Source organism: Geotrypetes seraphini, chromosome 15, assembly GCF_902459505.1.
Source record: "Geotrypetes seraphini chromosome 15, aGeoSer1.1, whole genome shotgun sequence".
NCBI classification, from domain to species: Eukaryota; Metazoa; Chordata; class Amphibia; order Gymnophiona; family Dermophiidae; genus Geotrypetes; species Geotrypetes seraphini.
Window position 1 is genome coordinate 65,457,599 of NC_047098.1, and position 27,338 is coordinate 65,484,936.

A 27,338-nucleotide genomic window follows, 5' to 3' on the forward strand; every position below is an offset into this window, starting at 1 on the left:
ACTATCTAAAATTAAATATGGCCTTATCTTTCCACCTAAACCCATCTCTTCTCTTCCCCCATTCTCTATTCCTGTGAACAACACCATCATCCTCCCTGTCTAATCAACTTGCCAGGTTTTGAAAAGCCTTCTGGACCCCCAGACATGGCCTCGAAAAGGAGACCATGTCCATGGAAATCCCGACTCTGGTAACCCTAATGAAGGAGATCGTGAGCCTGCCGGGACAGATAGGGTACCTAAGCGTATCTGATTACTATTCTATGTATTGTAAACCGCCTTCATGAAAAGGCAGTTAATAAATGCAAATAAATAAATTTGTACTTTGCTTGGCTCGAGAGGGCTTCTTGTCTCTCTATCTTTAGCTACCCTAAAGTATTGACACTTTCTTTCTTTTATGAATACTGAAGCGCACTTGTACAGCGCTTGCCTATACCATCTTATGTCCTCCCAGAGTCTGTTTCTGAAATCAGGGACAGGCATTTAGCAATACTGCCTTGGTTTAATTTAGATTCCTTTAATGACGGTTTCATTCTCTTTTTCAGACATCCTACAAAGATAAAGGAGACAAGGTAAAGTGCTTTCTTATTGCCTATTTTGACTTATTCTGGCTCTATATCGCCTTGCGCAAATATCTTTAAAAGGTGATGCACAATATTCAAAGTGATTTAAACTAGAGTAGAGAGAGACAGATTCTTCAAACTTTCAAATAATAAAAGAACAAGAGGGCATTCAGAAAAGTTGAAAGGGGACAGGTTCTAAACGAATGCTAGGAAGTTCTTCTTTACCCAACGTGTGGTGGACACCTGGAATGCGCATCCAGAGGGCGTAATAGGGCAGAGTACAGTACTGGGGTTCAAGAAAGGATTGGACAATTTCCTGCTGGGAAAGGGGATAGAGAATTACTGCACAGGTCCTGGACCTGTTGGGCCGCCGTGTGAGTGGACTGCTGGGCGCGATGGACCTTGGGTCTGACCCAGTGGAGGCATTGCTTATGTTCTTAGTCTGGACAGGCTCCTGGCCACTGAAATCTCTTGTCCGTGGCTAACCATGAATATTCAGTAGCATATAATGCAGTGCTTCTCAAACTTTTTTAGCTCCAGCACACTAAATGGAGTAAATGTTTTCCGTGGCACATCATAATTGAAATTATAAAATTGCAAAACTAACAAAAAATTAAATTTGAGAGTTATTTAAAGTCTTTAACTATGAGTAATTGTAACAACAGTGAAACTACAGTAGATATAATAGAACTGTTAATCAATGAGATGGATGTGCTTGTTTTTGAGTGCAAATTAACTCAAAACGCGGCTGGGAACCATCATCAGGATCACCCAAGAGATGTGGAGAGGCAAGCTTTTGACAATGATTCCAGCTGGAACCACCAACATATATTTGGACACCTTTCCACCATTCAGGCCCTCTGGAATAATGTCCAGAACCTAGTGGTCCAAGCAAATCCTTGTCCAGGCTTCCCAGTAAACTGACAACTGTCCTCCTATCTATGTGAGGTCAGCTACTCTCCTGGTGTCATTGTGACTTCTTAGAAGCTACTGCGGAGTGTGAACCTGAGGGTTGAGCTTACCTGGAAACTCCAAACCTCTGTTGAAAACCATGAGTCAATCTCTGAGCGAAGGATCCCACTGAGAACTGACAAAGCCATCTAGAACCACAAAAGGCACCTCCATTCATCCCCCCAGGGACATGTGGTCTAGTGTCTGGCAAAGGCTTAGGATGATGGTCTGCCACACTGGCCATAAGATCATCCAACCCCTTGCCAAAGAACAGGCGGCCTTTGAAAGCTAGCCTGCTGAAAGTAGCTTTGGAAGCAGAATCTCCCACCAATTGCCTTATCCACAGCTTACTACAGGTAGAGATAGAATAAGCAGAAACCTTGCTCATGATCCTGAACATGTCATAGAGAACATCTACTACATAATTCACCCCTGAAATCAGCTACTTGGTATAAGCAAGCTCCTCCACTGATGGAGCCTGAAGCAGGATAGTGTGGCAGGGTTATGCTACAAAGGATGCTGCTGCCTTAAGCCCCAAAGCCAAGGCCTTAAACTGTCTTTTGAGGACTAAATCCACCCTATGGTCCTCCGCAAGCTTTAGAATTACTCCACCTTCATTCAGAAGAGAAGTATGTTTGGTAACTTTTGCTACCAATGAATTCACTTTAGGTGAGACAAACAGCTCTTGGAAATCAGGAGCCAGTGGATACAACTTTGTCATAATCCATGGCAAACCGCAAGGGACCTTCCGGAGTCTCCCAATGCTCCATTAGCATCATTGCAATGTCTGGTTGTGAAGGAAAAAAGATGGTCTGAGGCTTACAGCTGCTCATAAAAGAACTCTGAGCAGCGGAGGTCGGGGGGGGAGGGGGGTTTCAAACTTCAATACCCACAAGGATTCTGTGAAACCTCCAGCAAAGCTGATGGCTTAAAAAGGTGGCACACCATTGTGTTCTCTCCCTGGTCCAAAACCACCAGAGACTCCTGACTAGTGGCCCCTGCCTGAGACCTGAATCCTCCAAAATTGAAGATTAATTTTGAGGGAGTAAGGGCATTGATTCTGATCCCCAGTCATCCCAGTCTTTCTCCAACTGGACCTCTAGTTCCTGCTGAGGAACCTTTAGGGGAGAAACCACACTGTGAGGTAAAACCCCTATGCACAACAACCGGTGTGACCCCAGATGGTACAGATGGGCCCCAATAGCCCAAATAGGTTTCAAACATAAGTTTGACAAAATCAGGGGTAAAGCTCTGTGCAGGATGCCCTGAGGACACCTGCAGGGACTCCCCTTGTTTCCTCATGGATCCAGAGGCATCTGTGAATCTGCGCTTAGCTGATGATGCTGTGTAGCTATCCAAGGGCTCTATGAGAAATTGTTTTCAAAAAAATTAGTCACCTCGGATTCCATCGCCCTAGAGGAACCAAAGGGGGCTAGGCTCAGTATCCCCCCTCCCATGCTCTATAGCACATGGAACATGGACGCTCCTCAGCCAGCCTCCAGCGCAAATCTGGCATGAATCAGGGGTAAAACAACCCGAGGAGTCCATCTCTAATAATTTTAAGTGAAATTGAGGTGTTTTTAAGGAAGTGAGAGGCTTTTAAAATTAGAGCAAGAAATCCAAAATAGCTGCTGTGTTTTGGCACTAAAAATAGCCTGGGAGAACTTAATAAAAGTTCAAAAATTTCAGAAAAAGGGGTTTGGGAGTTAGGGGATCCAAATCCAAGCCCCAGAAACTCCCTAATGTCTCCCATAGACTACAATAGGCAGTACTCACAGCTCTGTTGATGCTATGCCTGCTTCAGCTGAAACATAGAAACATGATGGCAGATAAAGACCAAATGGCCCATCTGCCCATCTGCAGTAACCATTATCTCTTTCTCTCTCTGAGAGATCCCACGTACCTATCTCAGGCCCTTTTGAATTCAGACACAGTCTCTGTCTCCACCACCTCTTCTGGGAGACTGTTCCATGCATCTACCACCCTTTCTGTAAAAAAGTATTTCCTTAGATTGCTCCGGAGCCTATCACCTCTTAACTTCATCCTACATGAAACAGCAGATGGAAGATGAAGACCACTGCCTCAGACAGGCATATAAAAATAGTTCCAGATGCTTGTTTCTTCAGGCTACCAGTCAGAAGTCTGAGACCCCATCCCCCCACAGCTCCTCATGCATCATTGGGAGGGGGGAAGGGGGGAGGAAATGCAGCCAACACCTGATAAAGTCCTCAGGACTGACACGGATCCACACAGCCTGTACTGACCATGAGCAAGCCACTGAAATAGTTAGTGCAGGCAAGCTAGGTAGGTGCCCTGAAAAAGGGTTGCCCTCCCAGTTACAGATTTCTGACAATGAGAGTCTGTGTCTTCTCTCCGGCAAAGCTGCTCCAGGAATTCTGGGGACCTCTGAAGCACTGAGAAGCCTCAAAATTAAGACCCCCCCCCCTCAAAATAAAAAGACACCTTCAACTCGCATGTAGAAGGAGAGAAACTGAGGAGTAACAGCACAGTGCAGGGCTAAAGGAGGCGGAGGTGAAAAATGTAGATGATACCTTCTACACAGACTCATGAGTAGAGATGAATAACCCACTGGTTCAAGACTCATTTGCCCTCTTGCATTAGAAACCTTATAAGGAGAAACTCCCTCGAGCTTTGTTGATTTGTAACTAGGTGGCACTCACTTGGCCCATACCAAAGCAACAGCATAATCTAGAACTCACAGACCAAAGGCATAACCAAAGGAGTATCTCTTGATGCCTTCTGAAATGTCACCATAATTAAGAAAGGGTTACCTGATTCTTGCTGGGTAATTTTCATTACCAAGGAGGGGGAAGGGGGGGGGGTGGAGTTTACCTGATCCCTCCCAGAGCAGCACACTAACCAGAGACCTCACTTTACATAACATTACCATAATAAGAGGGAACTCTCTTTAACTATTAGTGCACAAAGTTGCATACATAAGTTATAGAATAAAGGCAGCTAATTGGCATTCATGAGAGTAATTGATAGTTATCCTCTAAGGCCTGGATTCTCAAACCGGTGCTGATTTTCTAACTGCCGGTAGGCGACCTCCGTTAAAAACACTTACAAACAGCATTTTTAACTGAGATTCGAGGCACATACCGGCACCTGGAAAATCAATGCTAGAATCATTTTAGGCCACTGGACATATAAGTAGGCGTGGCCAATGCTGGAAGTAGCATTAAGCAGCCTAACGCGCCTGCGTAGGTGTGATTCACGCAAAGATAGGCGCCACATATGTAGGCCTAGAAAACCCTGGCCCATTTTTCTGGCGCCTTTCATGTCTGCGCGATTCCGAAACCGGCACCAATGCATGGCTGACACGCGATCGACAGCCGCTTTTAATATGCGCGCCGGTTTGAGAATACAACATGCCTTGTATGTGATACAACCAACAGAGAAACGTCTATATCAGATATGGTTTTGCTTTGTTTTCCAGCATGAGAGAGGTCGCTTTGTCAAATTCCATCATCTCACCTTCTGGGTAGGAAATGCCATGCAGGTATGAATTTATGATGTATATGTGTGACCTTTCTCTGGTAATCCATAAGCTCCGTACCAACTTTTCAGGACACTAGGGACCAAAGCTAACCATGAAGGCAAATGGGACTGTGGAGGAGATGGGTGGTTGCTGCGAATCCAAACACGGGGCATGTGCAGAACTGGAGTAAGGGTCGTAGGCGTCTCAGCACAGATTTGGCTTAACCTCCCTCCCCAAACTTCAACTATGTGTCTTTGGGCCTGTGGCTTGCAGGTCCCCCCAAGATTTGGATTGTTTTAGTCAGTGAGTATCACACACACACACGCCACAACAGTGAGGGTGAGATTTTGTGCTTCTACTTCCTGGAGTTGGTGCAACTGACACATGAACCCTGCGCACACAGGTTCAGACCTGCCTCTTTCTCCGTTTCTCTGCCACTGTGCCAGGCTACAGTGCACCTTTTTAGTTTTCTAAACGGATTAGGTTTTGGTGAACTGTCTCCGGCTCCTAACCGGAGGGTTACCAGACGTCAGGATTTACCCAGGCACGTCCTCTTTTTAGGTTTTGAAAAGCAGATTGCGTTGGGAAGATTGTGTTCGACAAGCAGACTGAGGGGGGTGGGGCTAGGCTGGGACGTGGTGTGGTGTGGTGTGAGCATAATGGGGCAGGAATGGGTAGAATTGGGTGGGCCTTGGGGCGAGTCTTTGGGTCTGAGTTTGTCCACCAAGCCCCTTTCCTTACCTTGTTTAAAAGTAGACGGAAAACTCACCTTTTTGATATAGCCTTCAATCCATAACCCTACTCCCCACTGCCCACCAACCTAGCCAGCAGATTAACCATTTCTCTAACTGTATCCATGACATCCTGTTTGTCTGTCTTGTCTGTTTTGATTGTAAGCTCTTTTGAACAGGGACTGTCTTCTTAATGACTCTGTACAGCACTGCGTATATCTGGTAGCACTATAGAAATAATTAATAGTGATAGTAGATAGAGGCTTTTAAAATCGAATTGGGAAATCCAAGATGGCTGCCACAGCAGCATTTTGACACAAAAAAGGGCCCGGGAGAGCTAACTAAAAGTTCAAAAAATTAAGGGAAGGGGTTTATGGAGGTGGGGAGCTCTATACCAAGCCCCAGAAACCTCAAAAACTAAAATTAAATAACCCCCTACCCCCATCTCCCATAGGTTACAAAAGCCTGCACTCACAGTTTTGTTAGTGCTGTGCTTGCATCAGCTGGGCTATGGAAAAGACTACTGCCTCAGACAAGCATATAAAAATAGTCCAAATGCTTGTTTATTCAGGCTACCAGTCAGAGCCTGAGATCCTAGCTCAGTCAACTTGGGGGGGGGGGGGCAGAGGTACACAGCCAGCATCTGATAAAGTTCTCAGAACCAACATGGAGCCACACAGCCTGTGCTTAAGCTCCAGAAACAACCAGGAGCGAGCCTTGCTTCCAGGGGAATGGTTTCTGAGCCATCAAAACCTCTAGTTAAGGCTGGCCCCAGGAACACTGGGGACCTCTGAAGCACCAAAAAGCCTCAAAATCTGAATAAAACCCCCAAAATACTAAAGTAAAATCAGAGCAGATCAGAAAGACTACTTCCAACTTGCATGAAGAAGGAAAATCATAGAAACATAGAAAATGACGGCAGAAAAGGGCTATAGCCCACCAAGTCTGCCCATTCCAAATACCCACCCCCCTGACTTTACTCCCTTAGAGATCCCATGTGAATATCCCATTTTCTCTTAAAATCTGACACGCTGATAGCCTCAATCACCTGCAGTGGGAGTTTGTTCCAATGATCCACCACTCTTTCGGTAAAGAAATACTTTCTGTAGTCACTATGAAACTTCCCCCCCCCTGATTTTCAGCGGATGCCCTCTGGTGGTTGAGGGTCCCATGAGACAGAAGATACCATCTTCCGACTCGATACGGCCCGTGATGTACTTAAACGTTTCAATCATGTCTTCCCTCTCTCTTCGTTCCTCAAGTAAGTACAGCTGCAATTTATTCAGCCTTTCTTCATACGTGAGATCCTTGAGCCCCAAGACCATCCTAGTGGCCATTCGCTGAACCGACTCGATTCTCAGCACATCTTTCCGGTAGTGTGGTCTCCAGAATTGAACACAATACTCCAAATGAGGCCTCACCATGGACCTGTACAGCGGCATCATGACTTCAGGTCTCCTGCTGACAAAACCTCTACGGATACAACCCATTATTTGCCTTGCCCCGGAGGAAGCCTTCTCCACTTGATTGGCAGCCTTCATATCATCACTATTTAGTACGTAAGTTCTGCGTGGGTTTCTCTTACCCAGATGCATTACCTTACACTTTTTAGCATTGAAGCTTAGCTGCCAAGTTGATGACCACCTTTCCAGCAGCAGTAGGTCCTGCGTCATATTATCAGGCAGAATGCTTTTACCTACTATGTTGCAAAATTTGGTGTCGTCGGCGAACAGTGATACCTTTCCTCTAAGTCCTTGGGTCATATCTGAGGAGCTACAGTCCAGTCCAGTGATACAGAAGGTGGAGACAAAAAATGTAGATGATGCCTTCTACACAACTCGCAATTAGAGGTGAATGACCCACTGGTTTAAGACTAGGGTGACCAGATTTTCCGTTTGGAAAATCCAGACTCCCTAGACATGCCCACAGACATGCCCAGTTCCACCCATTCCTGCCTCAGTCCCATCCCAATCCTGCCTCAGCCCCGCCCCCGCTGTCTGGGAGACATGCCTTGGCCCACTTATGCTCCATCCACATGTATGTGATTCTTGTGATTAGGTGTTACCTAAGACACATAGATGCCTGTCAGTTAATATCCCTTTTGACATGCATAAGGTTTAGAATTGCACCCTGTATGTCTGTGTTACGCATTGTGTATGTTGTGATGTAAGCCATTGAGGATGGTGGATCAAGCGTCATGTAAGATTTTATTTTTCTAAAAATATTTTCAACAAACAAGTCATTCTGGTTGGTTGTTTAAGGTGCTTATACTGTGGTTTCCTGTATGTTTCTTCCCCTTTCCCCCTCCAGGCATCTTCCTACTATTGTCATAAAATGGGGTTTGAGCCCTTTGCCTACAAAGGGTTAGAGACTGGCAGCCGGGAGACAGTGTCCCACGCCATCAAACACGATAAGGTAAGATTACAATGGTACACATAATGTATGAAAAAGAGCTAAGAGCATGGAAAAAGACAGAGGGTTAATAGTCAGCCCAAGGTGGTAAGCACTGGTAAGCCACTCTTGCTGAACTAACCCTGGATAATCAGTGCCAGATATGTAGTTCCTGGCTGACCCGGAAGTTAGCTGGGCTCTAGTCGATATTCAGACCGGTGCCTGGTTAACTCACTGCATAAAGGCCTTCTTTTGCTAAGCTGCGGTACAGGTTTCCACCGCAGCCTGGGGCGCTAAATGTTGAAACCTCAACCGCTGCTTAGTAAAAGTGGGGGGAGGGAGGAGTTAGGAAAGCTGTTTTGCTAGGGTTACCAGACGTCCGGATTTCTCCGGACATTTCCCACCTTTTTGATATAGCTTTCAATCCTTAACCCTACTCCTCTGCCCTCCAACCCAGCCAGCTGATTAACGGTTCCCCTTGACTGTGTCCATGACATCCTCTTCATCGGCCTTGTCTGTTTAGATTGTAAGCTCTTTCGAGCAGGGACTGTTTTCTTCTTCTTTCCGACTCTGTGCAGCGCTGCGTGCGTCTGGCAGCGCCATAGAAATAAATAACAGTGGTAGTAGTAGCAGATGTCTGACGGTCCAGATGGCTTTTCAAAACCCAGGTTTTGAAAAGAAATCACCTCTGGAGGGGGCACCCTCGCATGCACGGATACAACATGATGACGTCAAGTACACGTGCGCATGTGCGTGACATCATCGCGTCCCATCTGTGCATGCACGGATTCCTGCCTGCCCAACGAACAGGCAGCGGGAGGCGGAGCTGCGGCATAACAGGGCAGGGATGGGTGGAATTGGGCGGGACTGTGGGCGGGTCTAGGGTGGGGTCCGGATTTTACTAACGTAAAATCTGCCAATCCTATGTTTTGCTGTCCTATATGTAATTCCTTAGCCAGTTAGTAGACTGAAAATCAAAGCTAATTAGCTAAGTTAGTGCTCCACTCTAACTCCAACCCCCAGACCATCCACAAACTAGCTGGCTTCAGCCTAGGCATTTAGAGGGGATATTCAAAGCCACTATCCAGTTAAGTGCCACTGAATATCCCCTAGTAGCCGCTCTCAAGTGATTTAAACCATTTAAATCGCTTTGAATTTCATCCCCATAGATTTTTATCAGCTCTTTAAAAAATTCTCTCGCATGCTTTGGCTATAAATTTATAGATTCCTTTTGTTTTCTTCCCACAGATTATTTTTGTATTTCAGTCTCCACTGAACCCTGGCAATGAAGGTAACTGTCTCTGGCAGGGCAGAGGGAAGGCCCCAGGCTGCGGCAGTCAGCCTGTGTGGAACGTTTCTGCTGCTGAACCCTCTTAAGCAAGGGTCTCAAAGTCCCTCCTTAAGGGCCGCAATCCAGTGGGGTTTTCAGGATTTCCCCAATGAATATGCATGAGATCTATGTGCATGCACTGCTTTCAATGCATATTCATTGGGGAAATCCTGAAAACCCGACTGGATTGCGGCCCTCGAGGAGGGACTTTGAGATCCCTGAGCTGCCTCATCTGTTGTGATCCTGTTATTGGTAACAATCTGTCCTGTCCCTTATGTTTTCCAGAGATGGGAGAGCACCTGATACAGCATGGAGATGGAGTGAAGGATATCGCCTTTCAGGTAGAAGACTGTGACTTTCTCATACAGGTAAACTCCCCTGTTCTATTCTTTGATTCAGTGTCACTAGGCATCCTCAGCTTGCACGTTAATGCATGGATAACCCCAGACAATTTCTACGTGCCTTTTTTCTGTGAAAAAAACACTTTCATGCATAAACAAGGCTTATAAAATAATTCTATTCGGATCCGTGGGGTAGGAAGGGGAAGGGGGCAGGCGGTGCAGACCGCCCCAGGCACCATCTTTGTGGGAGTGACCCGTCAAATGCACGCACACAATCACGCTCCCCGATCACAATCCACAGCGGATACTATTTTGTCTTTTTGAGTAATCCTCTTTTTTGTCGTCGTCCCCCTACACTTAAAAGGTTCACTTGGTATCTAGTGTTAGGGTAAGGTTTTCAGGGGTCTCAAAGTCCCTCCTCAAGGGCCGCAATCCAGTCGGGTTTTCAGGATTTCCCCAATGAATATGCATGAGATCTATGTGCATGCACTGCTTTTAATGCATATTCATTGGGGAAATCCTGAAAACCTGACTGGATTGCGGCCCTCGAGGAGGGACTTTGAGATCCCTGGTTTAAATGATGGTTATGGGAACCCTTTACATATGTGGATATCTGGAAGGCCTTGATTTGCTCAGACTCCTCAGTCCTGTAAGCTCCTCCCAAGGGAGCAAATCAGGGCCTTCCAGATATCCACTTAGGGCAGATTCAGATTGGTGTGCACATTTCACGGGGTGCAATTGTCATGTGCAGATTTGTTGGTGTGCCTCTTGGGGGAGTCCACCAGTGCTTCTACTCCTCTTGGCCCCCCCCTCCCCCGGCCCGGTACCTCTTTAAAAGTTTACTGGCGCAAGCAGCATCTCCCAACTGGGAATGACCTAGGCTCCCTTCTGACATCCCTTCCTGATCGCAGGACCAGGATATGATTTCCGAAGGGTGCCGAGGCCAACGTGAGCAGCAGGTTGAGTGTGCTGCTCGCACTGGTGAATATTTCAAGAGGTACGTGTTGCGGGTGTGTGAACATGGCATGGCAGGGCAGACTGGGAGGGTGCACAGTGCGGTGGGGAAGAGTGGGGGGGGGGTGTATGATGTGCCGATGCATGGCGCAACTGCCCTGGGCTCTACCCTCCCTCGCTATACCACTGATTAGAGTCCTACCTTAAGCCCTGGATTCCTTCAGGAGTGCCAGAAAGAAAAAGGACACACTTAAACATCTTTTGTCTGACATCATGATTAAGTGTCTCTGGACAGTAACCCAATAATTCTTCTGATGATACTCTGTTGAAATGTCTAACAAAATAATACTATCAGTTGAATAGAAACATCGAAACATGATGGCAGATAAAGGCCGAACGGCCCATCCGCAGTAACCATTATCTCTTTCTCTGGATGGGCCGTTTGGCCTTTATCTGCCATCATGTTTCTGTTTCTATGAATAAATACTAAATGGAACACAATGGCATGAACTAAATATCATCAAATTTTGTGAAAAGAGACTCCTCAGTTTTCACAACTCATATCGGGGACGTTGTAGCTGGAGACTCTGCTATTTACTGAAAGCTGTGAGAAATGGGAGCGCATTCACATCAATGGGCAAAGCAAATAAACATGATTATGGGGGAGGGATTGGAACGAAGAATGAAAAAACATGGCAAACGGGGATATTCTCTGTAACAGTCTCTCTTTAACTATTAAGAAAGCCAAGGAACAAGGTGCTGTCATACTGAAGGAGCCTTGGACGGAGCAGGATGAAGGAGGCAAAGTGAAATTTGCTGTATTACAAACAGTAAGCATTCATTTACTTAACATCTTGACCTTTGTAGTCTTAACTCTCCCTTGCTCAGATCACAGGCCTCACACGGAAGCTAAGGTCGCCAACTGATCCAGATTCAGCTGACAGGGTTGATCCAGTCATGGGATTTACTCCGTTGTAGGGTTACCAGACATCCGGGGGTCTGGATGGCATTTCAAAACCCGGCACTTTGTCCGGGTTTTGAAAAGCTTTCCTTTGTAATTTAAAGAGATTACAGCTTATTCAGAATACGGTTGCTAAACTGATTTTTGGAAAGAGTAGACATGATCACGTTATCCATTACTGAGAACATTGCATTGGCTCCCGGTATATTAGAGGGTTCAGTTCAAATGCGCTAGTGTTGTATTTAAAAGTATATATGGGATTTTTTTCCCCATTGCTCATTCTTTGTTTTAACTCTCAACAACCTCTTTCAAATAGAGGAATTCATAAATTTAAATTAATATTTCCTTCAATTAGAGGTGCTCAAGCTTTGGACAGCCTTTCACACTCTATGACATTCGCCTTGGTAAAAATTTAGAATGACTCTTTTCCTCTTTGACATGTTTTAGAAAAACTCTGGAGACGTATTTGTTTGATAAATTTGTAGCTGACAAATATGAGATTGTAGTATATGTTCTTCTTGTCCAATTCTTTTTTCCTATGTATTCTTGAGCTAACTTTGTTAACTGGTTCGAGTCCCAACTGGGAATGACCTGGTATATAAGACTAAGGATTGGATTGGATGATGTCACCTGCACGCAGACTAAAATTATTTGTCGTTAGTTTTCAAGGACCAATCACATCAAAGAATGATGTTGGTTTGGGTGGTTCTATCTTTATGCACAGAAATGCTCATAACATTGACAGACTCTTGCGTATGTGGTGTACATATCATCTAGTCTAGTCTAGTCTATGAAGAGAATTTCTAACAATTAAAATTCTGGAATCTCCCATGGCACACCAGGAATCTCTTTGGAGCACACCACTATAATTATCTGTAAAAGGACAATTAATTAAGAAGCCAAACTCCTAAAGACAAATTTTCACATTCAAATGTTCATTTAGTACAATTGCCAAAGGTGGCAACATTTTAAAATGATTGGGGGTGCCAAATACAATAAATTACTTCTCCCTGAGCACAGCGAACTTGCTCAATTCTGGGGGTGCTCAGGACCCCCAGAGCTGGATCTTATGACAATTGCCCTGCAGGCATTCTTCTAAATCCCTGGCAAAAGTGAATATTTTGCAGTCACATATGCCTGTCTAGGGGGGGAGGGTAGAGGTGGAGCACAATAGGCAACAGGGCTTTTATAAAAAGTATATGTGTATACCCTTTCAAGATTCTGTTATATATATAACTTTCTGGCTGCCCAGAGCATGCTTCTTTGAGTCCGTATCTCCCAGAGGAAAATGATAAATGAAGACGTTGTGTGATGTAATTACCTGCAAATGTTTTAGTAGATAGATATTTTGGATCTTATAGCAAAGTTCATTTTAAGTATTGAATATGTATGTACTGTCTAATATTTATAATTGTTGTCATGCAAACCATATAGAATTTATACGGTATATCATTTTTTTAAAATAAATATGTTGCCTCCTGATACAACACATTGCAAAACAAAGACTTTTGTTGGGCATCAGCTTTGAACTTTGGAAATTCAGATAAGTTAGGTTTAATTATCTATAAAAAAAAATTTTGGGACTAAAAATAGAAATAATTTGTAGATAAGAAAAAGTGAAGATTCTATATAAGGGAAGGGCTTTGAGGGTTTGTTTTTTTTTTTGGGGGGGGGGGGGGTTTAGGTCCACTGATTGAAACTATAACCATATGAGTGTTTGTACACGATTGAAGGCTGAACTTCTGAGGTTCTTTATCTCCTCACTTAATCCTCCACTACCCCAGGTACATTAGATAGATTTTGAGCCCAACAGGACAGATAGGGAAAATGCTTGAAGTACCTGTATGTAAACCGCTTTGAGTGTGGTTGTAAAAACTACAAAAAGGCAATATCCAAGTCCCAATCCCTTCCCCATATTTTTTTTTATTTTGGGTTTTCTGGCTATATTATCAGTAGCAGGATAAGCAAAGATTTCTTATTTTTTGTGTGTATGTAGCTATTTATACATGTAAAAGCTGCTATTTATAAAAATAGCTTCTATAATTAGGAGTATGTAACATCATTTCATGAATTTGTTGTTTTATTGAACATTTTGCTTTGTAAAATGGCTTCTTTTGATGTGCATGCCAACAAGCACATGTTTTTTTGTGAGAACTATGGAAAGATTAAGTTCGTACCTCAGTAATCTTCTTTCTAGTATAAGGGTACAGTAGGCTTGACATGCAATTTCTTCCCTTCACCTGTGAGGTTTGCAGAAGGCATCATCTACATTTTTCAACTCCGCCTCCTTGTGTCACTGGCCAGTACCTCATCTCCTCAGTTTGTACCAAAGCAATGGATAACCTTTAAGAAGGAGAAATGACAAGGAGGGTGTAGGGAACTCCCCGACATTTCAAGTCTTTTCTGCTCTGCAACAAAAACAATTAATTAACCCAATGGATACATATCATAAACAAAGGTGGAACCAAACAAGCCACCTAACTGAGTGCAATCAGCACTAACATTTATGCAGCTCCTTTAGCCTATTCCAAAGGTTTCACTATAGTGCTAATGGATAACTCTTTTTACATGTTTAACAGAATTACATTAAGCAGCTTCATTCTCTCTTGGTTGTTCGCAGACAAGCATCTGGAGGCAACCATATGTGTCTGAGTCAGAAAGCAGGCTTAGTTAACATCTGATTGGGTGGGCCATCAAGCCTACTGTACCCTTATACTGGAAAGAAGATTATCAAGGTAAGAACCTAATCTTTCCTTCCAGTGCACAGGGTATAGTAGACTTACATGTGGGATGTACCAAAGCAGTCCTCTGAGTCTAGGGCAGTGCAGGGTAGATGAGCCTGCTGTCAGCACCGAGGACCCATAAGTTGTGTCCATTTGTGCTGCCACATCCACTCTGTAAAACTTTAAAAAGTATGGAGGATGGACCATGTAGCTGCTCTACAGATCTCCTTGGGTGGAATTGGTCAACACAAAAAGATGGTCAGACTCATGTCCAGTATGACCAAAACTTTGTCTTTTTTCTTCATTCCCATGGCATGGAATGCCAGAAGCCGGACTTCCTGATTTACATGGAAGGCCCAAACCATTTTGAGCAGAAAAGAACACACCATGCATAGATAAACACCTGCCTCCATAAATCTCAGGAAGGGTTCCCTGCATGATAGAGCCTGGAGCTCTGAAACCCTTCTCGCTGAGATGACAGCCACCAGGAAAACTGTCTTGACTATAAGATTCTTCAATGAGGCATTCTGTAGGGGTTCATATAAACCTTACAGAGGACTCTCAAAGCCATATTAAAATTCCACGCAGGGAATGGTTGTTGCATGGGAGGATGCAGCCACAATGCTCCCTTCAGAAATCTAGTTAAGTCAGGATGGAAATCAAAGGACTCTTTCTCCACTCAAGCTCTAAAGCATGAGAGGCCGTCTACCTGCACTTTGAGAGAGCCAATTGCTAGGCCCTTTTTTGAGGCCATGCAGAAGGAATGACCGGATTATAGATATGGGAGCCATGTACGGCTCTACCTTCTGACCATCACACCAGTGCTGAAACATTTTCCAGTGTTTAGTGTAAGCCATGACAGTCACTGTCTTCTTGGATTGTAGAAAGTTAGTTATGACTACCTCTGAGTATCCTTTCTGTACTAAGGCTGCACGCTAAAGAGCTACACCGTAAGACCAAAGTGTTCTGGATCCTCCAGGGTAATTGACCACTGTGATAGGAGCATTGGCCATAAAGGTAGCCTGAGGCATCTGTTCTGCTGTAGCCATATAAGACCACGTACCGTGGATGACGTGGTCAATCTGGCACCACTAGAATCACTGATCTGCAATGGGTTGATATTCTTTGAATGACCCGGTCTACCATTGGCTATGGAGGAAACACCTACCACGGCTCTTCTGTTGGCCAAGGCTGGACTAGATTGTCTACGCCAGCGCTTCCTGGTTCAAATCGCCAGCTGAAGTACTGAGGTACTTTCCTGTTGTGTGCTGACGCGATCAGGTCAATTGTCAGCCACCCTCAGTGCTTTATAATATTGTCAAACACACTCTGGGATAGCAACCATTCCCTCGGATCCAGGGTCTAGCAACTGAGAAAATTGTCTTGAACATTGTTCACTTCCTCAACATGTGCAGCCAATATGGCTTCTAGGTACACTTCCGCCCAACAAAATAACAATTGAGTCTCCCAATTTTAACTGATCACTCCTGGTGCCCCCTTGTCTGTTGACATATGCTACTGCTGTGGCCTTATGTGAGTAAACCCAGACTGCTTTGCCTTCCAGATACTTTTTTGAAGGCCTTCAGGGTTAGCTAAATGGCTCTCAATTCCAATCTGTTGATGGACCAGTTCCTCTGAGGGTAATCAGTGGCCCTCAACTGGGAGCCCTTCACAATTATCGCCCCTGCCATACAGACTGGTATCGGCATCAGTGCCACCCAAGAGGAAATGCAGAGAGCTAATCCCTTGGACAGCATCTCTGCCCAGAGCCACCAGCGCAGACTTTGACGTACTTCTGCCATCCAGGGCAACCATCTGGAGAGGATCGATTTATGATTCATGGCAAAGATAGGCACCAGAACTATAGGCCTTGAAAACACTGGCCTACATTTCTGGCACATTTCCCACAGCGCAAGCAGCGTTTCACTACCTCAGCAGCCATCCTGTCTAAAGCCACAAACAACTGTGCTACACCCGTCAGACACAAGAAATTTAATGGGCCACTTACTCCAATTGCGGGTAGGGAAAATGAAGAAAAAATAGCAACAAACAGCCCTTGGCTGCAGCAGTGACTCTCACCACTGTCAGTATAGGTAGTCAGTAGAGGCTTTATACACCTCAGCGCAGTAGAACTCTTTTTTTCTTCAGTCTGGGAAAGGAGAGACTGCACCTCAGATCCAATGGATGGGGGGAAGGGAAGAGACCAGGAGTGACCAGGTGTATCCCCGGGAGGGTGGGGAAGGGATCTGGGGGAACCAGGTGCATCCCCTAAAGCTGGCACTGCTTATCCAAAGCAACCCTCAGCTCTACTGAACTAGACTAGTCCAGGAGCTAAACAGAGACCAGGAGCTAGGAGAAGCCCATCCATCCGCCTGCTGGAAATAGAATATACTGATTGACCAGGAGGCTTGCCATCCAGTAAGCACATGTCAAAATCTGTACTCTATCTCCACCTACTGGTAGATGGGCTCAACCCCTAGTGTCTGGTGCTGGCACTAAGGAATTGTAAGTGCTTTAATAGGTACAATAAATTAGGTGGCCCTTGTGTTTCTTGTAACTTAGCAATTCAAATTGGGAGGAATTAACAGATTGCAAATGAATATTACATTCTTTAGAATCAAAAAAGTATTCCTATCCTGGTCCTCCTGCATAGACCCTTGGGAGAAGTGTCTCCAAATGGTTTGGTTTTTCACACACCATAACAGTAATGAACCTCACTCCTAACCAGGATATGTGGAATATGATATCAGCCTCTCAATTTTAGTGCTAATGCTTGACTTCTCCTGGGGAGTGACCTAATGTAAAACGTAGGGACAGGATCCTCCTAAAATACGAGCATGAACAAACAGAAACCATTACCTTTGCTTTCCAGTACGGTGACACAACTCATACTCTGATTGAATACCTGAAGCCATATAAGGGGACCTTCCTGCCAGGATTCAAGGAGCCACTCTTCAGGGACCCTTCATTACTTAAGCTGTGAGTGCCAGTTTGCTATGATATTCACTGTTAATTACCAACACGAGAGGGCAGTGGATCCACAAAAAAGCAGTCCAAGACACATACAATATCAGTTTTAATTAAAACTCAGATCCTAATGTTTCAGCTGACATCTGCATCAGGGCTATATCATAAGCACCACTAATGAGCTACATGAAGATCCTTTGATAAACACAAGCCTAGACAACAGGCCTAATTTTAAAGGTACAATATATCTGTCCACATTATATCCTTCAAAAGAAGTCAAATGCTTTAATATCCAGGCAGTGTAACCTCTTGCATATATCAGTGCACATGTTTACTTTTTCTGAAATTTACTTTATTGAATACATGTAGCTAATTTACTCGTAGTGTGTAGATTTTCAGAAGCTTGCCTCCCTGGGGCAAGAGACTTTGAATTTCTGAAGGCCGAAGCGGAGATGAAGATGCAGGTCTGAAGAGAAAAGGCTTTTAAGGCAGAGGTGGGAGAGCTGGTAGGCAGATACAGGTACAGTAGTTCAGAGGTGAGATGCTGAGTAGTAGAGAGAGATAAAAAGATGAGTTCATTACCGAGGGGGCAGAGAAGCACATGCTCCTGAGAAAAGATGGACCCAACTGACTTGTTAGATCAGAATGGAGCAAGAAGAACACTCACAAGGCAGGGGGCAAGGTGAAGGGATCCACAGCAGCAGAGCCTGATGCCAGGACTTAGAGAAGGTCATATTCTGACTGACCCATCAGAATAAAGATAGTTTATTTACTCAAACCCAGACTCTTCCACTGAGAATGTCTTTTTGGAGAGCAGTAGAATGGAATACGATTTTAAATTGCCCCAGCCCCCTTTGGACTGGACCTGCTGGACTACCGGCTGCCCCAGGAGCTCGCTTTGAAAAGGGAAATCCCTCTGAGCACTTACTAACTGGCATCCCGTTATATTACTGGTATGCTCCATATATCAAGGTCACAAAATTAGGGTCACAGATCTGACCTGGATCCTCCAGGGACCTCTGTCTGTCTACCAATCACCTCTTCCCAGGATCAGTGGTGATCACATGGATGCGTTACATCAGTAACACAGAGTCACCCCTACACAGCTCCAGCAGGGCTTTACTGCCCAGCTCTGCAGGCTTCAGCAACCCCAACCCATGGAGGGACCAGAGGAGGCTAAGTTCATAGCTCCCGCTCCCTCGCATGCCCACAGCATGTGGTACATGGACGCTTCTCAGGTGACCATCTAGCAGATTCCTGGCATGATATAGGGGTCAAACCACCTGAGGAATCTATTATAATTGATTTAAATCAAAAATCAAGGTGTTTTGAGGCAGACTGATTCATTTATTTATTCAATTTTCCATACTATTCTCCCAGGGGAGTTCAGAACGGTTTACATGGATTTATTCAGGTACTCAAGCATTTTTCCCTATCTGTCTCGGTGGGCTCACAATCTACCTAATGTACCTGGGGCGATGGGGGGATTAAGTGACTTGCCCAGGGTCACAAGGAGCAGCGTAGGTTTGAACCCACAACCTCAGGGTGCTGAGGCTGTAGCTTTAACATCTACACCACACTTTCCCTGCTTTTAAAATAAAATCGGAAAATCCAAGATGGCCACCTAGGGTGCTTATTTTTGTTAAAAAACAGCCTGTGGGAGCAAAACTAATTTTTTCAAAAATCATGAAAATAGGATTTTAGAGGTGGGGAGCTCTTGGGACAACTCCAGAAACCCTTAGTTTAGCTAAATTCAGACCCACCCCAATGTCTCCTATAAACAGTAATGATCTGTACTCACAGATCCTGAAACCCTCCACCCCTCATTCCCACACGATTCTTTGGGGGAGGGGGGGACACAGCCATTCATCACCAAGCCTCCTGGCCAGTCGCGGGGTCAATTCAGCCTGCGCTCCAGCACCTGATCTCTACAGGGATGAGCACTGCTATTGCTGGCTGGGCAGGCAGGTACCCTTTCAGAAGGGTTGCCCTGCTAGCTGCAGACCCCAACATCTAGATCCTCTCCCAAGCAGAACTGTATCAGGACTACTGAGAACCTCTTAGCATGGGAAAGCCTTAAAAAAAAAAATCAGATTTAACCGAAAAATAAGAAATCCAATGCACAGCAGATGAAAAGATACCTTCTCAACTCACTTGCAGAAGTTAACACTGAAGAAAGAGGGCACTGCCCAGGGAGACAAGGAGGCGGAGCTGAGAAAAATGATTGACATCGTCTGCAATACCACTCGCGAGTTGGGGTATAGAACCCATCTGTAAGGAATCCTATGCTGTCTACACAGGAATGAGCTTTGGAAGTATGATTGATATGTACTTTCAATATAACTAAATTAGGGGGAATAATCAGGGATTTTAATTATCATTTCCTTTTCTGTAATTAGACAGGTAAGGTAAATACATAGGAATAGGAAAAAGACCTGATGGAACAGATAAACAATGCTGAGATGAATAAAAAAAATATATATATATAAGCACAAAAGTGGTTAGTTAGAAAGGGTTTTTGCCTTGTTTTTTAGATAAGGAGTAGGAGAGAAGAATGCAGAAGACTTACCTAGTGAAGAGGTCCAGTTATATGTCCGTCCAAAACTAGTCAACACAAGACAGATGTTCCTGGAAGAAAAGAAGGAACAAGTTATATGACTGAGTAAAATAAGCCATATACGAGTACCCCCAGATTCTATATAGGTTGCCTATAGATGTGTGTGGCGCAGAGGTTAAAGCTACAGTCTCAACACCCTGAGGTTGTGGGTTCCAATCCCTCACTGCTCCTTCTGACCCTGGGCAAGTCACTTAATCCCCTCATTGCCCCAGGTACACTAGATAGAGTTTGAGCCCACCAGATCATATAGGGAACTATGTTAAAGTACCTGAATGTAAACCACTTAGGATATAAGTGGTATATAAATAATTAATTTTAGTGGTATATACATAATTAATTTAAAAAAGAACATTATTACAAATATCAAAAAATATGTAGGTACGTTCTCTGTCCCTGGTGAGCTCACAATCTAAGTTTTTGTACCTAGGGCAATGGACAGTAAGTGGCTTGCCCAGGGTCACAAGGAGTTGCAGCGGGAATTAAATCCAATTCCCCAGGATTTCAGTCTACTGTACAAGCCATTAGATGACTACTCCACTGCACACTAGCTGCCCCATATTTAACCGGCAGGGACAGCTCCCTTTTCTATGTCTACCAATTATCTTCCCTCTGCATCTCTATTGATCCTGTTATCATCTGTCTCTCAGTGTCCCTATCTCCCCTCCTATTCAGCATCCTTACTCCTATGTCCAGTATCTCTCCCTAGTGTTCCTATCCCTCTTCCATTTCCAGCATCTCTCTCCAGTGTCCCTATCCCTTCTGCTGTGTTCAACATCCCTCCTTTCTGTCCCTATCCTTCCCCTGAGTCTTCAAAATCATCCTTCTGTGTCCCTGTCCCTGTGCTCCCACCATGCATACACAAAGCATCTCTTTTCTGTGTCCCTGCTCCTCCCCATATCCTGCTTCTCTCCATTCATCCCCATCCAGGAATCAGCATTTCTCCTTCTTTTACCCCTGCCCCTTCCCTCGCAGTTCAGCATCTTTTTCTTCTTCCATTGGTCCAGCATCTCTCCCTCTTTATCCTCTCCCAGTCTGGTCTCTCTCTATCTTCTCTCTACTTCCCCTTGGTCTAGCATCTCTTCCTCTCTCCCTTGCAAGTCCAGCATTTCTTCCCTCTCTTCCTCCTCCTCCCCCCCCCATCAAGCATCACTACCCCTCTCTCCTCTTCCCCAGATCCAGCACCTCTTCTCTCCCTAGGGCATTTCTCCTCCTCCCTTCCCCTTTCCCCCAGTCTTTCTCTCTCCCAGTTCCTTTCACTCTTACCTGGTTCAGCATCTTTCCTCCCCCTATTTTTCCCTATCCAGTCCAATCTGTCTCTATCCTCTCCCATGAATACAGCACCTCTCCCTCATCATCTCCATTGTCCTCCCAAACTTGCAGTGAGTTTCTGGCAGTGATGAAGACAGGGTGCCTCTGGCCATCCTTCTGCTGTGTCCCAGCCACAGGAACTTGCATCAGAGGAAGTGGGATGCAGCAGATGAAAGGCCCTAGGGTCAGAAAGAGGAAGACTTGTCTTAATCACTGCTGACAATCCACCACAAGTTTGGGAGACCACAAGGAGAAGGAGGGAGGGAGAGGTACTAAAGCATGAATGGGAGAAGGGATGGGAGAGAGAGAAATGCTGGGCCATGTGGGTAGAGAGCAGGCAGCCCTAGGCATTATCTATTCTTGCTCTATGGTAGCTAGGCCCCTGGAACTTCCCCACCTCTGTTATACATTGAGGAACAGACACAGCGCTAAGCATTTTCCCTCACGAACACACAATGGGGGAAAACCTTTCATTTAATTTATATTCCACTTTCTACCAAAGCGGATTACATAAAACATACAAAAGATAATACACAAACATATAAAACAGTAATTACAACAATAACATTCAACAGTTCTCATTCCATAACCTATTTCTGTTTTGCCTCTTTCACGATTGATATCCCCTCCCCCACCACACGCCTGGATCACACACTGATGAAGTACCGTAGTTCTCTCCGTCACATAGTTTCAGACCTGTTTCACCTGTCACAAACTGGCCGATCTCTGAGCATTCCCACTCATCGTACACTGATCTAACTCTTCTGCCTTGCCTGATCTTTCCCAAACTTATCACACAATGATTGAACTCCTCTAGGGAGTCCTGGCTAAAGTAAAAGAAGCCTGGTGCTTGCCCGCAGCCCGCTCACTACAGGCAACAGACTTTAGCGGATCAGATTATGAGTGATACACAAATAGAAGATTAGATTAGATTTCATGAGTTAGAGGAAACTGAGAATTTCAAGCCACAGAAGTCTAATTATACTCAACAATAAAGGCTTCTCATGCAGACATTAGTGAAGGGTAGGGTTACTAGATGTCCTCCTTTTGAGGACATGTCCGGGGGGTACGGACGGCTTTTCAAAACCCGGCACTTTGTCCGGGTTTTGAAAAGCCACCTTAAATCGCGTCGGGCAGGGCATGCGCGTGACATCATCGCGTGGCATCTGCGGACTTCCTCCCTGTGCGACACGAGCAGGCAGCAAGGGGTGGGATTAGGACATTACAGGGCAGGGATGAGTGGAAAATCTGGCAACCCTAGTGAAGGGGAATCTTAACATGGTTGTGGCATCGTAACATAGTAACATAGTAGATGACGGCAGATAAAGACCCGAATGGTCCATCCAGTCTGCCCAACTTGATTCAATTAAAATTTTTTAATTTTTTCTTCTTAGCTATTTCTGGGCAAGAATCCCGGTACTGTGCTTGACTCCAGAGATTTTTTAAAGCACTATCTGTTTGTCCCCACAGGCCAGAGGGACATCTGCATTTCATTGATCACATTGTTGGAAATCAGCCAGATGCTGAGATGTTGTCTGTGGTGGATTGGTGAGTATCAGTGAGGATAATTCAGTAACAGAAAGCTGTAACCTCTGTATGCTGTGGAGCACGGATCTCAAAGTCCCTCTTTGAGGGCCGCAATCCAGTCGGGTTTTCAGGATTTCCTCAATGAATATGCATGAGATCTATGTGCATGCGCTGCTTTCAATGCATATTCATTGGGGAAATCCTGAAAACCCCACTGGATTGCGGCCCTCGAGGAGGGACAGAGATCCCTGAGGTAAAGCGTTGCATATGTCTAGTAGCTAGATCAGGGGTGTCAAAAACCCTCCTCAAGGGCCACAATCCAGTTGGGTTTTCAGGATTTTCCCAATGAATCTGCATGAGATCTATTTGCATGCACTGCTTTCATTGTATGCTAATAGATCTCTTGCATATTCATTGGGGGAAACCTGAAAACCCGACTGGATTGCGGCCCTCAAGGAGGGACTTTGAGATCCCTGTTTTAGAGCGTCAGCTTTGATGCATGTCCAGTTTGAACAGTAAAGAAACCTATGAGAATACTAGGTCTGAAACCATTTCACAAGTTGAGTCGCATTTCAGTGCCTGGGTCTAAGGCAGGGGTAGGCAATGCCGGTCCTCGAGAGCCGGAGCCAGGTCAGGTTTTCAGGATCTCCAGCATGAATATGTATGAGATGGATTTGCATGCACTGCTCTCAATGCATATTCATTGGGGGAAATCCTGAAAACCCGACTGGATTGCGGCCCTCAAGGAAGGACTTTGAGATCCCTGCTGTGGAGTATTTCTAAATTGTGTGTAGAATCAACAAAGAGAGGCACTGGAGATGTCACATCCAACCTGTGGACACTGAGCCTTTATTTGCAGTTTGTATCAAAGTTTCATAACAAGTAAAGTTCTAAAAACAACGAGGTGATCTGTGTCCAGCTGTCCTCTTTCAGCCATCCTCTTTGCTGAAGATCCCCGATGCATCAAGATGTATATGTGGGATGGATTTCTGATTATGACAGATGTCTCTAAGTCTTGCCACCTTCTCTCTTAGTTCTTGTACTTCTTTCATATGCATCTTGCACATGAGACCAGTCTCTCACCTTGGATCAAGCATTCCGTCTGAACAGAGGCAGAAGCTGTAATGGGAATCAGCTTTGGAGACACATTGTTTCTTAGCCGTATTGTAACTGGAAGAGCTTTTGAACCTGTGACTAGGAAGAGCATGTCCTTCTAAAGTGCCAACCCTGTCTTTTCCTTCAACTGTTGAGATTGAAGAACCTGTTCAGACTACCTCTGTGGGTGTAGTTCAACATGCATCCTCACCTATTATTGTAGTATACAGTGATTTAGTTTATCCTTTCAGGTTTTAGAGATATATTTTGTGTAGAGTAGTTTTAATTGAAGGGATTTATACTTAGAAGTAAAACTGACTTGTATTTAGATGTAAGTAATGTGGCTTGGCGACTTCTTTGATTAATCTTTCAAGCAATAGTAATGCTACTACTAATTGGAGTACAGATTTCCAAAGTAGACAGTTCAGACACTGAAACAGCATTTTGCTTCTCTGCAGGTACCAGAAGTGTCTCCTATTTCACCGCTTCTGGTCTGTTGACGACAAACAGATTCATACTCGGTACAGTGCCCTACGCTCAATCGTGGTAACAAACTATGAAGAAACCATTAAAATGCCAATAAATGAACCAGCTGCCGGGAAAAAAAAATCCCAGATCCAGGTAGGAAAGAAATCCCAGATATTTTATTACTGGAATTGGTTACTCAAATGAGGAAATACAGATCCTTCTATTCAGGAGACACCTCACTTTAATGTGCTGGTTTTATCCTAGATACAAATTTACCAAGAAATAAAAATACTATGAGCATGCTGAAAAACATGATTAAAAAATACTTTAAAATAATCCTGGGAGGGGGCAGCCTGGTGGGCTCAAATGGCAAGTGTCATATATAGAGATTTCGTCTTAGCAAGAGATTTCTTCTAAGCGTGATTTTGATTCCAGCTATTGATGCTTTTTTTAAGTCCATCACCATTTTGCTCTCAACCACCTCTCTAAGGAGGACATTCCAGACATCCACTACCTTTTCCATGAAAAAGAATTTCCTAACATTACTCTTGAGTCTACCATCCCACAATAGGCATTGTTGTTGGTGAGGTTCAAACAGGTTGTGGTAGAGGCATGGTTTTAGGCTTCTTCTGAATTTTAGATAGCATGATTCTTTTCTTATGTTTGTAGGTAGACTGTTCCAGATTTTAATAGCAACATAAGTGAATAAAGAGTTGATTATTTGTTTGTATTTGATTCCTCTAAAAGAAGAGAGAACCATTAGCGAGGTATTGGCTATTCTTGCCAAAGAGAAGTAGAGTTCTGAGAAGATATGAATTAATGCCTTGGATGAGTTGGTGTTGCATACATGGTATAGAATGCAGAAAGTTTTAAATGAGATTCAGGAGGTTATTGGCAAACAGTGAAGTTTATGAAAATAATCTGATAGTTTATCAAATTTTTGGAGCCTGACAATCATCCTGATGCTGTATTTTGTATCAGTTGTAATCGGCATATTTCTATTACATTTATCCCAGCATATAGTAAGTTGAAGTAGTCAAGTTGAGAAAGTATGAGCATTTGGACCAAAACAGCAAAGCGATGTTCAAAAAAAGGGGTCATAGTCACTTCATACTGCAGGGGGTTTTCTTCAATAAGTTGGAAATTTGTGGTGCATAGGAGAGAATAGAATCCAGAATGACTCCCAGCACTTTTGATGTTTTATGTACCACAAGTTTGTTGGGTTGTAAGGGACCCTAGTAGTTTGGTTTTGATGGAACTGAGTTTGAGCTGAGATTGTATTTATTCCGTTCAGCTAGTATGCCACCTACATGCTATTCTGCAAATACCTGCTTAACTTCCATACTGCATAATTGCAAGAGGGGCAGAATGTGGGCAGAATGTGGGCAGGACCTAGATGGGACTTCTACGTACATGACTTACAGAAGGTTTAAGGTTCAAAGTTCATTTATTTGATATACCGCTCATCAGAAAAACAGCTAAGCAGATAACAATAAAATGAAATTATGCAAATTATGCAAATCCCTGACACACTTTGCTGCTCACACTTACATCAGCCATATTTGCTATTGAAAATCACTGGGTAGATCTGGGTAGCATCTTTGGAAAGCAGGAGCTGCTAGCTAGATAAATCTTTTGAAATATCAGTGTCAATAATAATGACAGTAATCATAAACCATGCAGCGGGATGAAATCCAGGAAGTGAAACATTTCTGTACCTGCTATATGAGCGCAGGACAGGGAGTTAGGCCTTTTGCCTACGCCTTTGGGAATGAAAATTAGTTTGGGAGGCAATTTTCAAACAGCCTGTGTAGTTGCAAACTTTAGGGATAATTCAAGTAAGCACTTGTCAAATATCTCCAGTGCATACATGCATAAAAACCTAGGAAACAGAAAACCTATTGCATACGATATGGCCCTGAGTCTATAAATCATAACTTCTAGGCACCGTTCAGCATGGCTGTCAATCAACCGCTTGGCAAGGTTTATAGAATCGCACCTAGGCATTCTTAAATGCCAGTAAGCATTAAAATCCTTAAGTGCACTCCATTTAGGCTAGATGAGTGCGCCTAAGTCAATCCAAGCCAAAACCCTGCCCTCAATCCGCTCCTAACCACGCCTACTTGCCAGTAGGTGCCAGTAGGCGATTCAGTGTAGATGCCTACATCAAAGTGCTAGGTGTCTTCTGAGTTAGGCGCCTACTGACAAGTTAATTTTTTTTTTTAATTGGGTTTTAATGGCACTTTCAATTATCAGGCTCTGAGGGGTGGGGGAGCCGAGGATAAGACCCCGTCTGCAACATGCCTAGGATTACCAGCTGTCCGGTTTTCCCCGAACATGTCCTCGTTTTGAGGACAGGTCAGGGGGTCCAGATGGCTTTTCAAAACCCGGCACTTTGTCCGGGTTTTGAAAAGCCTCCTCTCAATCGCGTTACAAGAACATAAGAACTGCCATCTCCGGATCAGACCTTCGGTCCATCGAGTCTGACGATCCGCGCACGCGGATCCCTCTATGCCTCTCGTAAGGAGATGTGCATCTAGTTTGCTTTTAAATCCTAGAACGGTTGGACAGGAGGCAATCTGCACATGTGCAGGTGGCATGCAATGATGTCAGGCACACGTATGCATGTGCGGATTGCCTCCTGCGCGACCAAAGCAGATAGCGGGGTCGGAGCAAGGGCGGGTCTGGGGGCAGGTCTAGGATGTCATAAAATCTGGCAATCCTAAACATGCCTACAGGAACCCTTCTTTTCAGTGTACCTAAAAAGCACACACATTGTGTGACCTATGCAAACTCTTGGTAGCCTTTGAGAGCAACAATTTTCAATGGTCCATTTTACCTGGTAAATATGTAAACAGAAGATACTCTATCTTTTATATGAATGCTATGAGATTAATCATTTGTCCTTCCAA

The 27,338-nt window shown here is 44.4% G+C and overlaps 1 protein-coding gene across 6 annotated transcripts in view; it reads left to right on the forward strand.

Annotated features, from left to right (window-relative positions):
* Positions 1-27,338, forward strand: part of LOC117348867 (4-hydroxyphenylpyruvate dioxygenase-like) — a 55,407-nt gene that overhangs the window by 17,611 nt on the left and 10,458 nt on the right. For all 6 annotated transcript variants that reach the window (XM_033921443.1, XM_033921444.1, XM_033921445.1 and 3 more), the window contains 9 exons: positions 543-569; positions 4,972-5,034; positions 8,055-8,159; positions 9,384-9,426; positions 9,751-9,833; positions 11,501-11,590; positions 17,317-17,423; positions 22,807-22,884; positions 24,417-24,579. In XM_033921443.1, the coding sequence (XP_033777334.1) occupies positions 5,029-5,034; positions 8,055-8,159; positions 9,384-9,426; positions 9,751-9,833; positions 11,501-11,590; positions 17,317-17,423; positions 22,807-22,884; positions 24,417-24,579 (675 nt within the window). In that variant the 5' untranslated portion in view covers positions 543-569; positions 4,972-5,028. The remainder of the gene's footprint in view (positions 1-542; positions 570-4,971; positions 5,035-8,054; positions 8,160-9,383; positions 9,427-9,750; positions 9,834-11,500; positions 11,591-17,316; positions 17,424-22,806; positions 22,885-24,416; positions 24,580-27,338) is intronic.